The following is a 13,560-nucleotide window of genomic DNA, read 5'->3' as shown; positions in this document are numbered from 1 at the left end:
AATGACCGGACATCACCTGTCCATACATCTGCAGGCAGCGCCCTAGAACTTTGCTAATCCTCGCTTTCCTCCCACCACATTTCCTATCCTGGGGTGGCAGAGGGGTACTACAAATCACTCTGCAACATTGTAAACATAGATACATTTAAAATGCTAAAAGCCAACTCATGAAATGCACACACAGGCAATTTAATTCCCAGATCGGTGGGATAAGAGATGTGCTTCTTCCTCTGGCTTACTGGGGTAAAATATTCTTTTATTTATTCAAGTGTAAGTACTTTACATTTTTGTAGTAAATCTTTAAAAAAAATAAGAACAATAATTACAACATGCAACACATTCAAATCCCTTGTGCTACTAAAATAATTTACAATTCAGATGTAAAAATCTTATCACAAGATTTTGATTTATGAAATAAGATTTAATAGCAGATTTAAAAAGTGAGTTCTGCTACAGTTTGTACGCGAGGAAAGGGCGCTCATGTGACTCACACCTCACCCAAGGAGACCCGGGATGACTTCCTTCACATGTATTTATTCATGTGTTTGCACATGTTGTACAGTGTCATTTTGGGATGTTTGCGGCTGTATATGGTATATGTTGTCAGAAGCATGCTTACGATTACAGCTTACGAGATGGGGACTGTACGAGGCATATGAGGGCATTATAGAGGTATTTGAGCCTGTACTTGACACATGACAAGCACAGCCTGTCGACATTCCCATTTCTAATATGTTGACATAGCTTCTAAGTGCCAATGACAAAAAAAGAAAGGGTTCCCCTACACTTTGCAGGTAACCGAGTTTGCAAGTCCTGATCTCGATTTACAATGTATGAAGCTATCGACACCTCCTCAGTCAGGGGAGTAATGGAGAAAGCCCTGGACCACCAAAGACCTCCTAAAATATCCTCATCTTTGATCTATGCCCCCTTTCGCCGTCCCTTCTCGCTGAGAGTTAGGATCCCACTTCGGCCACCAATCTCACGACACTGTGCTTCCTTCCTCGCAGGTATCCTAGACATCGTGAGGGAGGGCTGCGTGCCCACTTGGCACATCTTGGAGATATTCGAACTGGTGAAGTGCGCGAAGGCATGACAGCGAGATGCCAGAAAGTCAAGCTGGAGTGGCCAGCATAACTTCAGGACCTCAGCCAGCTGCCATTGCATTCCATAAGCCAGACGTGGTGGGATCACATTTTAATTGGACGGGACGGCACGATGGTCTACAGGAAAAAGATTGCCAGAGAATAGAAACTGATGGAAATTGCGTGTGTAATTTGGGTTGGGTTATAGTTGTATGTAAAATGTTCCATGCATAATGCTTTGGTGAAAATTCTATTTAAATAACACATCAGTATCATTATGTCCTCAACATATTTTCTGTTCACTTTATTCTGTAATCAATATTGCAGCCCCTGAGTGCGGGCTCTTTAGGCAAGCTGTCCCATATTTCTTGGGCCTTTGCTTCCACCAGGTCATTAATTCTAGATAATGCCCCCTGGACAGTCATCATTGGGATCATACGGGGTATAATCTTCTAAAAAGTCAATGTTGCACCCATTATCTGCCTGTGTTTTCCCCTCCAGGGGCTTTTGTGTGCAGTGTTCACCATTTGCACTACGAAACCTGGCTAAGCAGGAAAACGTTATTGGCGCTTTGTAGTGTAAAAATGTAAATGCCTTCCACAGCTTACACACTTCTGGAAGGCATTTACAATGCTCGGCATTAACGCATGTTGTTTTGATGGGGGGGTGCATAGGTGGAAATGCTAATAAGGTTCAATGCCCCTGCTCCGCCTGCCCCCCCAAAAAAATGTAAATGCCCAAGAGTGTAAAAACCGTTCACCTTTTACGTCAGGTTTTTACACGTGTTTGTGCACTGTGGGCAATGGCGAAATGAATACCACGCAGTTATTGACAGCCCTGCTGCAGCCATTTGCAGGCTCAAAAACGGCATGGTGCCCTGGAGGAACAGGAATGAATGTGCGTCAAGGGGACATTTCCTCGGCCCGATTCTCTGGGGGTACAGAGCTCGCCTCTCCCCTTCTCATCTCCTAATGGAAGTCCTCCACTGGTAACAAGCAAGCCTCTTCCCAATTTCCCCATGTTGAACAACGTTCCTTCATTCTTAAGGATATCTGGATTTGAAGGGCGCAGTCTCTGGCGCGGTGCAGGTCGTTTAACTCGTGCAGGTCGTGGACTTAAACTTCCACTGTTCGTTAGGCACCAATGTACGCACCTTCTGAGCCACATGCTGTGAGTTGTGGGTCTGCACTTCTATTCCGTCCGTGCATCCACAATGGTACAGGATATATCAAACGCAGCCATGCGCCCCCTCACGTACTAAAATGAGATCCATCAGAAAGGCATTGATATGATATAATAGGTTAGTTTCTAAGCACGAACAGGAGGATAGCTTAGGAGCAACGCGCTCGTCCTGGAAGCAAGATGATGCAGAGCAACACAGGTTCGAACCCCCACTGCACCTAGAAACCTCTTTGGTGTTAAGCGCAAGCACGTTATAAAAAATCAATTATTATATATCGGATAAAGACTTATCTACTGTCATATGATATATTGTATGCTGGTAAACACCCTGTCACCTCCTGGCATACGATATGTTTTATGCAGCCAAACATCCTGTCACCTATTGGCATAAAATACATTGTATATTGTATGCAGCCATGTAGACTGTCTACTGGCATAAGATATATTGGATGGAGGTAAACGCCCTGTAGCCTCCTGGCATACAGTATATTGGATGCAGGTAAACAGCCTGTCACCTACTGGCATAAGATATATTGTATGCAGCCATACACTGTGCCCTCTACTGGCTTAAGATATATCGAATGCTGGTAAACACCCTGTCATCTACTGGCTTAAGATATATTGTATGCAGGCATACACCCTGTAGCCTCCTGGCATACAGTATATTGGATGCAGGTAAACAGCCTGTCACCTACTGGCATAAGATGTATTGTATGCAGCCATACACTGTGCCCTCTACTGGCTTAAGATATATCGAATGCTGGTAAACACCCTGTCATCTACTGGCTTAAGATATATTGTATGCAGGCATACACCCTGTAGCCTCCTGGCATACAGTATATTGGATGCAGGTAAACAGCCTGTCACCTACTGGCATAAGATATATTGTATGCAGCCATACACTGTGCCCTCTACTGGCTTAAGATATATCGAATGCTGGGAAACACCCTGTCATCTACTGGCTTAAGATATATTGTATGCAGGCATACACCCTGTAGCCTCCTGGCATACAGTATATTGGATGCAGGTAAACAGCCTGTCACCTACTGGCATAAGATATATTGTATGCAGGCATACACGCTGTAGCCCCCTGGCATAAGGTAGGTTGGATGCAGGAACATGTACTTCCACAGACTGGCATAAGATGTATCAGATGTAGGCATACATTCTTTCTCACATCGGCAGAAACCTCTTCATATGCATTTTGTTTAAAATGTCATATGTCTTGTATTGCCTGATAAAGTGCTCTTTCCTTTTGTGAAATGTGTTTTCTTATTGGAAGCCACCTAAAGAAACCTTTTGAAATGTGGACGTCCCTTGAAAAGAAACGTCAGTGAATTGAAAGACCTTGGCCATTGGCTTCCGTCACCTGGGGCTTCCCTTGAGCTAGCTGCTAGCTTTCATATCCTCTCTGGAGGAGGTGTCCTTTTTGGTGGTGCTCTAATTCTGTGCTTCCATTTGAATGAAATAGTGTTCCTACCTCACTGTAATAGGCATCTCTAGCCCACTCACATCAATGATTGAAAATCAATGATCCTGCAGGTCGCTGTTCCGATTCGCTTATCGCTTGATGTGCTTTACACCCTGAAGTAAACTGCACTGAGAATGGGCATGTGTGGCTGGCTGACATACTCCAGAGCAGACGTGGAAGGGAGGCGAGAATTGGCATGATGCAGCATACTGGGACCTTCTGTGCACTCTCCCCACCTCACCCTGGCGTAGTGCAGTTCATTGCGATGCATTGTGGTGGCAATATCTCAGAAATTGTGCATTTTAGTGCCTTGAAATGTGGTTTTCCCATATGGATCTCGAGTTTTGTTCCTCATACCGAGACCGACCTTTCTACGACCACATTGATGTTTCGCCAATTTCAGGCAACCGTCTCATGTGTGAAGGGGCTGAAATCCAGGAAAAGGGGTGGTGTGTCCACATTTCATGTAGCCAGTAATGTCCGGAGGGACCTTACAGGTAACTATGCCAGATCTGGTGCAGATTGCTGAAACGGTGTGACATTGTGTAAGAAACAATGCTTTGCCAAGCCTCAAACCAACAAACAAATTTAAACTCTTGCTGAAATCCGGGGAACAGGGTGGGGTGTCCAAATGTCATGTAGCCAGTAATGTCCGGAGGGTGCTAAGAAGTAACTATGCAAAATTTGGTGCAGATTGGTGGAACGGTGTGGAATTGTATAAGGAACAATGCTTGGCCAAGCCACAAACCCACACATTTTAACTTTTATTAATATAGATGTCAAACCTTTTCAAGAACTACTGATCCCGCTGGGGGAAAGTTTCCAACGTTACCCGAATGACACACAGTCATGGCACATAGTCAACACTTGGGCCATGCTCCAATTAACAATATAATGATTTCCATGAAGCATTGGCTATACTCCACCGGGCTCAGCCCTGTCCCTACCAAACGAGAGATTGCTATTTAAGGCACGAAACACAACATAATGAAACCTGAGGACTATCAACTGCATTTCACAATGTATAAGGCTCTGCTTCCAATCCTGCCTTTGGGGGATGGCAGTAGGCTTTGCCCCCCTCTCATCGTTCTAATATTTTAACTATGGGTGGTCAACTGGACCTTTTCTGAGATAACACCCCTGTAATACGTGGATCTCTGCAGTGGGATCTTAATCTGCTGATCTCTTTTAAAGGATTCACTGTGTAGTGGAGTAAGTGGACACATTCTCCCTAGTCCCTACTTAACACCCCCTCAACGCCCACTCAACCCCAGCCACCGTGCGGATGGGTGACAAAAATATGTGTTCCAAAGAAAAGAAAATATGATGACATGATTGAAGAAGATGAAGCAGGAATTGCAGAAGAAGAGGCGAAGAGTCTGGGCGAGAATGCGACCAGAGGGGGGAATGTAGAGGAGCAAGTGGATGCATTCTCCCTAGTCAATGGCCCCTGACCCGTACCCTATTGGAGTAACAGACGAGGAGCTATAATTGGGAACCCATGCACAAGTTTATGCGACATGTCCATGCCACATTGACTGTACGAAAAACGATATTCACTCAGGCAGCCATTCAGAAGATACCCTAACATTGAAACAGTGGAGGAAACTTGCCAAGAAGGATGTTTCTTGCTGAGTTGTCAGAAAGCCGCCATGAATAAAATGATGCGCAATATGGATGTAGGTTAAACAAAGTCGTATCACGGCAAGAGAATGTCTGAAAAAAGATCTATGACTCTATGCTGAAACGATATGAAAATACCTAAGAGTAACGATGTAACTGAAGCAGTAATAGACTCATATACTTCATGATGCAGAGTTTGCAAATAAAAAGAAGAATGAACTGACCCACTGGTCAATAACTGTAAATCTGCTGAAACGCAAGGTAGAACGAATACATCGAAGCTTGCTTATGAGAGGGATACCGTCAACGTTTAAGACTACCATCAGAACAAGATGGACGATGGCTCATGTCAATCAAACCAGTTACCTCAAAAACAGAAGCCCCGGATCTTAAACATGGAGAGACGATGCAGAAAGCTGTTTTCTTTGTGAATTAGGGGAGTACATTGGCTTTGAACCAAGGATGCTATTTTAGAGAGATGAAGAAAACGTATGAAGATAGTCTATGAGTAGACCATGCCAAAGGCCATATTTTCGAAATATTAGGAGGAACACAAAAATGTACTGATGCCAAATATTGGATGATTAAAAGACATAAAGTTAATATGGGATCAAATGTTAAAGTCCCTAAAGGACAAAAGAAGAACTGCACCTGCGCAAAGGTTGAATCAGATAAGGTTAAAAGCAGCGTCGATATGGACAAATTCCTGGTGTTACAACACGTGATGAAGAGCTCACAAACAAGGAGTGTACCTACACTCCCTCGGAGGTGCCGCAACTGTGCAGACTGGCAAGGTCAACCTTCAGACAGAAGACACTGGCATGAAGCCTACTGGTGAAAGAGGACGGCCTGATTGGGAAACAACGGCAGAGCTGACGTATCTCCAACCACCTGGGTTTCATTCCCGTGTACGTGCTGCTAACAAGCCGAATGTCCAAGGTTGGATTTGGGTTGCCAACCAATTAGAATAGCCTGCACTTTTTCATATAATGTTGCAAAATATTAGTCCTCTGCCATATTTCTTGCTATGACGATTGCTTTATACCATGTGATTAGAAGTAGCTCGGGGTGTGTCTCACAGAAAAGAGACCACCGATGAGAGACTAACACTCTTGCATTCTATATGTAGACATGATCCCCTAATCCATTCCCACCCCTCAATAGGTTTTTGAAGTTTGCCACATAGGGTGATGTCATAGATGACGCATCTGGCATTAAATAAATTATGCATTATTGAAAAAACAGTACGATACTGCATGAGTCGAGTTGATGAGTGTATATTCACCCTGCTTTACTTCTTGAGATTAAAGCAGTATTTTGCCATCTCTTGACTCGGATGTAACTCCCCTGTGTAGGAATACTATGGTTGTAAATGTCCTGTATTTATAAATGCAAGCTTTGCACTTGAATCCACCCTTATATGCAGAAACATGCTTTTTAAATGTTACATCGCTCTTTCTTGCATGTGTCATCTGCTGTATCAGTGATGTCACTCAAGATGCATAAGTGATGTCATATGTGATATCATCGGTGATGCCATTTCTCATGTCATCAATGTGCTTAGATCCTACACAATAGGGGCCTCATAGTTAAGGTGGCACAGCTTTGAGCCTGTCAAATTTCAAGGGGTTTTGTGGCATTAAAGCAGCACCTTGATATCACGTCCACTAAAGGTTTTTCACTGAGTAATTGCTTACTAATACATGAAATTCAAACTATTTGTATAACATTATACATTTTTATTTTACATTATATAAGTTGATAAGTACTACAAATGAATACTCTCCATGTAATCATATAAAACCTTTGTATGAATGTATTGTTCCATGTCATGTTGCTATTATTGTTAAGTGTAATGAATTAAACTATGTATCAAAATAGGTGAACAAAGATATTGTAATTTATATCATCAATAATTACACATTTGATGTAATTACTGTTCTCATAAGTGATGTCATGTTTGATGCAATTAGTGATGTCACCCGTTGTGTCATCTGTGATGTCATCATTGTGGTCATCCATCTTAACTATGCGCACAGGGGGCTTTTCAGCTATCAAAATCTACTTGACTTGCTGATCAAAGAATATGATCAAAACCTAGAATAACCATATACATTGTTTTCTTATAGCAGCATTTTAAGATGGATAGCCTAGTACACTTCTGGGGTATTATTTCCGAATATTGCTATGAAAAAGGGTAAGGGGACAAATAGCAGCAATGAGGGTTCCTGGCTGCTTTGCATAAAATCAAAGAGCATTTGGGAACGGACACATGACCATCGATGTTTCTATGGAACACATTTATATGTGGATAAAGGGGTGTTATTAAGTACATAACGAGCACATGGGATTGGTGTTCATTTCATTTTTCACAATACTCACCCTACCATTAATGTATTTTTAACCATGTTGTTCATAACACAGTCAAATGGAATGATCCCAAAAATATTGGAAATATTAAATACAGTGTGGAGCTTGTTCCGGTATAACTTCAACTGGCAGCAATCTAAGCTCTTGCTATTTTTTTAAGGGGTTGCCTTAACACTGACTGAATTGGCAAATGAGATGGGAATCTGATTCCCACAGGTAAAGCAGGAACTAGAGCTATGGGCACCACATCTGAGAAGAGAACACTCTGGATCAGTTTTCTGGAGGTTTACTGGGGGGGGGGCTCAACAAACTAATAGCAAGTTTACATGTGGTGACGGAATATTCTTCAAGGTCATGACATCATTGCCTGAGACGATCAGAATATGGAAAGAGTAACAGACCCAAATGTCCCCTCATGGGTGGAACTCAAGTGGGGTGTAATGTCTCCACTTCCGCCAATCTTCACCAATAGACAAGCAACAGGTTTGACCTACATTTCTCATCGAATGAAGGAATGGCTAATACTGCCCAAACAGATGACGGACCATCCTTATCTGTGTTTCTATGCACCCTTATTGTGCAACCCAGGGATACAGGAACACAAGTGACCCTCAATATCTGCTTCATGATCATTCGTCAGCCAATAGAAAATGTAGAGCCTGCCGGAAGAGTTAAGGCATTAGCCATTTGAAAGGTGTGAGCCCTTGGATATTGTGGACCTCAAGCTGTTGATACCTGTCTCACACATTATTAATACACTCAATTGTCTGAACTGGAAGCCTAGTCAGATGCTGGAACAGAGAGATAGGGCGCTAGATGAGGGCGATAGAAATTGGGAGACAAAACTGGAAGCGGCCAATCATAGGATTGGACAGTCCAGAGTGTATGCAAATATTAGGTGGTGAAGGATATGCAATGGAGGTGGATGGGAGAGAGGTCAGTGGTGGTATTGTGCAACCCAAAGAATGTGCAAGAGGAGTTGCTAGAAGAAGACACCCCTTGGAACTGTAAACCTCCGAGGTTAATAAAGTCAGACGTGTTCGGTGAAGGAACGCATGACCGAGATTCCTCGACTGGAGGTGAGCAAGGCAACGGATCTCGTTATGGGGTCCCAATTTTAACTAGAGAAAAGATTGGGTACTGCTGGGTAACTCACCGGTTTCAGAAAAGATAGACAAATTCCAGAAAATATACCAGGGGCTGTGATGAGTGTGAAAGGTGAACTGGTGACAACCTGGAAGAAGGCTCAGGTGTAACGTGGAGACCGGAACTGAAGATGTGGACTCCCGGCTGCTTTTGAAATGAACTCTTTGAGAGGCAACTTGAGCACCTACCAGAAATCATGCAAAAGTTGCATAGAAAAGTACATATCATGTTTTGAGGGTGAATGGGTTGAGCGTGTGATGCCCAGCGTTATTCCTTTTCTTCTTTCCCTTCTAATAATTTTACTTTGGTCAATCCCACACCAACTTTTGTATTTGTACTTGTATTTACAGGTGATGGAGGCATTCACCCAAAGGGTACCTGTTCAATAGCACAAAGATGGGAACTAGTCGTGAGCCAGTTTATGAGGGTCTAAACAAAAGGAGAGGGACAAAGAGCGGGGACAAATCAAACAGAAAAAAATATATAAGAAACAGGTGACTTCCAAAGGTTGAACTCAGAAACTCTGTGTGCGAACCCTCATAAACCATTCCTGCACCCCGCTACACTGCGTACGCTCAACCCTAAGTTAGATTTGAACCCCTGTTGTGTACATGTACCCTTAAATCCGTCAAGCAAACTCACCTCCGGGCTGCGATTCGTATGTGCAAGTGTCTTTATGCCTGCCTTCGGGAGGCGTAGGGATATAGCGATTTCCATGCCGAAAGCCTGCGCGGGTGTTTCCATGAATATGTGCCGTTTGGTGCAATTGTGGGCGTGTGAGGGACTGCCTGTGGGCCGTCCATCGTAATGCCCACATTTTCTTCCCCATTTTCTGTGTCCCAGCCCTCTGTGCAAGCCACGTCCACGCCCTGCGATGAGTCATCGCGCAAGGCGCTCGATGGCTCGCAGAGACGTGCCGAGCCTGCACGAAATCCACACAAGTCAATGAAAAGTCCCACGCATTTGATTCCATGAATAGACTGGGATTTTGCACGCAGTTTGGTGCGCAAGTTCCCTATTTCCCTACAAATAATTCCATGAATCGGGCCCTAAAAATGCACTTGTTAAACATATTTTTAATTGAGATAATGTAGTAGAAAGTAGCAGAAAGTAGGAGAAAGTATTCCATAATTTTGCAGTTAACTGTTGGAAACGAGAGGATGTCAAGGAGGAGGCTGAAGATAAAACAGGCAAAGAGAAGTAAAGCGTAACAGATGAGAAGATTGAAATAAAGAAATAAGTCCATGAAGGTGACTAGGAGCAAATCCATGAATACATTTAAACCCAATACATAAAAAATCAAATTCAAATCTATAGGGGACTGGTAGACAATACAGAAAAGTCAAGTAGAATGAATTAGAAGTATCATTCGGATAAAACCAAAACTTCACAGCTGGATGCAAAATAGATTGCAATCGAAGTAGAGCATATCTAGGTACAACAACATACGAAGAGCAAAGTCAAAAGTAGGGTTTTCAGCGCAGAGAATGTTAGATGATGACTTTTATTCGACATACACGAGTAACTGACACAATTTGGGATTGTACATTGAAAGCCAAATCAAACATAAACCTCGATTACGTAAAGGATAAAAAGCGGGAGAGACAGAAGTTGTGGCAGCTGGATAAAATCAAATCTCAGATTTATTTTAACGTACAAAAATGAGTAGCCATCAGGGCTTGAACCAGCAATAGTCACTGGGACCATTTCTGATGCAGAGAATCTGTGAGGGTCGTTAGTGAAAAGAAAAGGTGTGCTCCATTAGCATAAAGGTCTGATTGCAAGTCATGGATAGTGGAGGGAAAGGCATGTATGTGATTTCATCGCTGAAAACAAACAGTGTTGAGTACGCAATATTTGTTTTCAGCCACTAAACACCTTTCCCAACATTGTAGGACTGATGAAATCATATAGACAAACTGCAGTTCTAGAACATGTGGGAAAAGTGTTGGACTGTGGCTTCAAAGAATATTGTTTCCCCAACGATGTTTCTTTCCAGCGCTGAAGTCACTGGATACCGGGGTGAAGGCGAGTGCCCTCGTCAGCAAGTAAGTGAAGTTTAAGCCGAGCTTTGGAGAGATCCACAGTTGGGCTGGCTTTGATTGTGATTGGCAGTGGGTTTCAGTGCAGCGGGGCGAGTAGGGAGAAAGAGCAGAAGTGAGAGTGCAGAGGGGCAGCGGAGGAAACGAGTTGCTGGGTAGACAGAGATACATTCAGATAAGTACTGATGAGCAAGACCATTGCTAGCAATGTAGACTAGAAGAAGGAACTTTAAAAGGGAGCAATTGTGCATGGCGAGCCAATCAGCATGTTGTCGCCAGGTAGAAGTGGAGGGGGGTCTGGGTAGGTTGTAGAGAGTGCAGCTAGCAAAGTTGAGGACTATGTCTAGAGGGAGGAAGGAGTAGAGAGGAAGGGGTAGCGCAGGATAGTAGTCAAGTTTGTGGAGCACACGGGTGGAGATTAGGGTTTTCGTAGAGTGGTTAGTATGAAATGGGTGGGTCAATGCAAATGTTGCCAATGATAACAGCAGTGTATGGATTGTTGCAGCTGGAGGATGCTATCAAAGTGGACCCTAAGGTGGTGATCCATGGTTAATGGAGCAAGAAGGTAAGGCAGGAAGGACATAAGGGAGAAGAGGGTAGAGATTGCATTGGATGCTGGGGAAAAGATGACTTCCATTTTTGAAGAGTTTAGAATGAAGCAGCAGAAAGCCATCCAGTGACATATTTCAGAGAGGCAATTAGTAATCTGTTCACAGAGGACTGAGATGACAGAGAGAAAGGGGAACAAGATTTGACTGTCATCAGCAAAGAGGTGATAATGACAGCCAAAGACCAGATAAGTCTACGTAGGGCAGAGGATTTGAGGGTCAGTAGCAGAGGTTCAAGGAATGATCCTTGTGGGATGCCGACAGGGAGAGGGGTGTGGTCAAATATTTGTGAGTTGAAGGAAATTTCAAAGAATCTATCTTCCAGGTAGGCGGTGATCCAGGTGAGAGCAGATTTGCAGAACCCAAGGTCCAGCAGAGTGAGTAGGAGTGCTGAGTAGTCAACAGTGTTGACTGCAGTGGAGTGTTGCAAAAGAATGAGTATAGAAGAGAGTTTAGAATGGTTAGCATCTGAGAGAAGATTGGAGGCAAGCATGAGCACAGTCTCAGTGAAGTGTTTACTACGGAAGCCAGATTGAAGTGGATCTCAAAGTCCAGTATCCTCAAGGTACTTAGTGATCCATTTGAAGACCACCCACTCCAGGACTTTGAGAGATATTGGCTCGGGATGTGTGAGCAAAGATTGGGGTTAGATGAAAGGTTACAGGGGTGATTGCAAAGGGAGGAGAGTAGGTTTGTGAAGTAGAAGTATTTGGCAGAGTCAGGAACAGAGGTGAGGGCAGTAAAGATGTTATGTAGGTGAGGAGTATGTTTGTTCATGTGTTTATGTTTATATGCTTCTATAGCGCCGTAAGCCCGCAGGCATCAGGGCGCTGTGACACATACTAGGTACAGGCTAAATTGGACATCCAGATCTCTGGCTCCGGTGGGTATCAAGAGGACTATTTAAATAGGTGGGTTTTCAGGAGTTTTCGAAATTGGAGGTGATTTTCTTTGCTTCTCAGGGTTATCGGAAGGGCATTCCATATCTGAAACGCCTTTACTATGAAAGATCTGCCCATACCGGATTTGAGCCTGTGTTTCTGTTCGACTAGTAGGTTCTTACCAGCTGAGCGAAGATGTCTCTTGGGTGTATAAAATTTAATATATTTCTTTAGATAGTAGGGCGCTTTGCCAAAAAGGCATTTATGTACCAAGGTGAGGGCTTTAAATTCAATCCTGTCTTTGACTCTAAACCAGTGGAGAGATTCTCTCGCTGTGTTAACATGGTCTCTTCTAGCCAGTTGTTTTACAATCCTAACCGCGTCATTTTGTATGTCTTGGCAGGTATGTATGTCTTTAGCGCAGCCCCCTATCAAAAGGGCATTGCCATATTAACTCTAGGGTAGAGTAGGCGTCAGTGATTTGCATCCATGTTGTAGGTTACGACACATTTCTGTTTTGAGGGTATGAATCTCAGATGTTATCCAGGGCTGAGGACCAGGATGGGAAGGTGTGAATGTGCGGGCAGAATAGTGTTGGTCGAAGGGAGTAATAAGTGCATAGTGAAAGTCAGAGAAAGCCAGGGCAATGGAAGAGCCATGCATAGGGAAAAGAGACAGCCAGGAGAGAGATCCTCACATCATCAAATTAAGGGGCAAGAGAGTCCTACCTGAATTTCCTATTAGTTATTGAAGAGGGGAGATGAGGAGTAGAAGGTGTAGGGACCAAGATGTCAAAGATGAACAATGGAGTGATAAGAGGTAGAGACGCCATTGGAGAGGTCAGAGCAGGAGAGTGAGATAAAGAGAAAGGCAAGGTTAATAGAGTTCTCACCAGAGTGGGAAGGCTGGTCGTGGAGGGAGTAGAGGGAGTGGTCACATAGGAGGGAGTTAAGTTCAAGATGGGTGGCCCTGCGTCAATACCATCGGCCACTAGGAGCAGTACTGGCCAACCTGCACCCAAACCTGCAGCCATCTGCATGGACACAGAGCCTACACCTGCTGCCAGTACCACTGAGGAGTCACAGGGGGACACTAGCCCGGAGTATACACCTGGCCAAGGCCTACACTTCCCTGGAAGCCCTCCACGCCACC

At 43.8% G+C, this 13,560-nt stretch overlaps 1 protein-coding gene across 1 annotated transcript in view; it reads left to right on the top strand.

Annotated features, from left to right (window-relative positions):
- CETN2 (centrin 2) overlaps positions 1 to 7,181 on the top strand; it is a 145,997-nt gene extending 138,816 nt beyond the window's left edge. The window contains exon 9 of the mRNA XM_069648943.1: positions 1,011 to 7,181. Within this exon, the coding sequence (XP_069505044.1) occupies positions 1,011 to 1,096 (86 nt within the window). The 3' untranslated portion in view covers positions 1,097 to 7,181. The remainder of the gene's footprint in view (positions 1 to 1,010) is intronic.
- Positions 7,182 to 13,560: the final 6,379 nt, after the last annotated feature.

The sequence above is a fragment of the Ambystoma mexicanum genome, chromosome 2q, assembly GCF_040938575.1.
Source record: "Ambystoma mexicanum isolate Mex_15411 chromosome 2q, UKY_AmexF1_1, whole genome shotgun sequence".
NCBI classification, from domain to species: Eukaryota; Metazoa; Chordata; class Amphibia; order Caudata; family Ambystomatidae; genus Ambystoma; species Ambystoma mexicanum.
The sequence above is the reverse complement of the archived record's forward strand: the minus strand, read 5'-3'. Positions and strand labels throughout refer to the sequence as shown.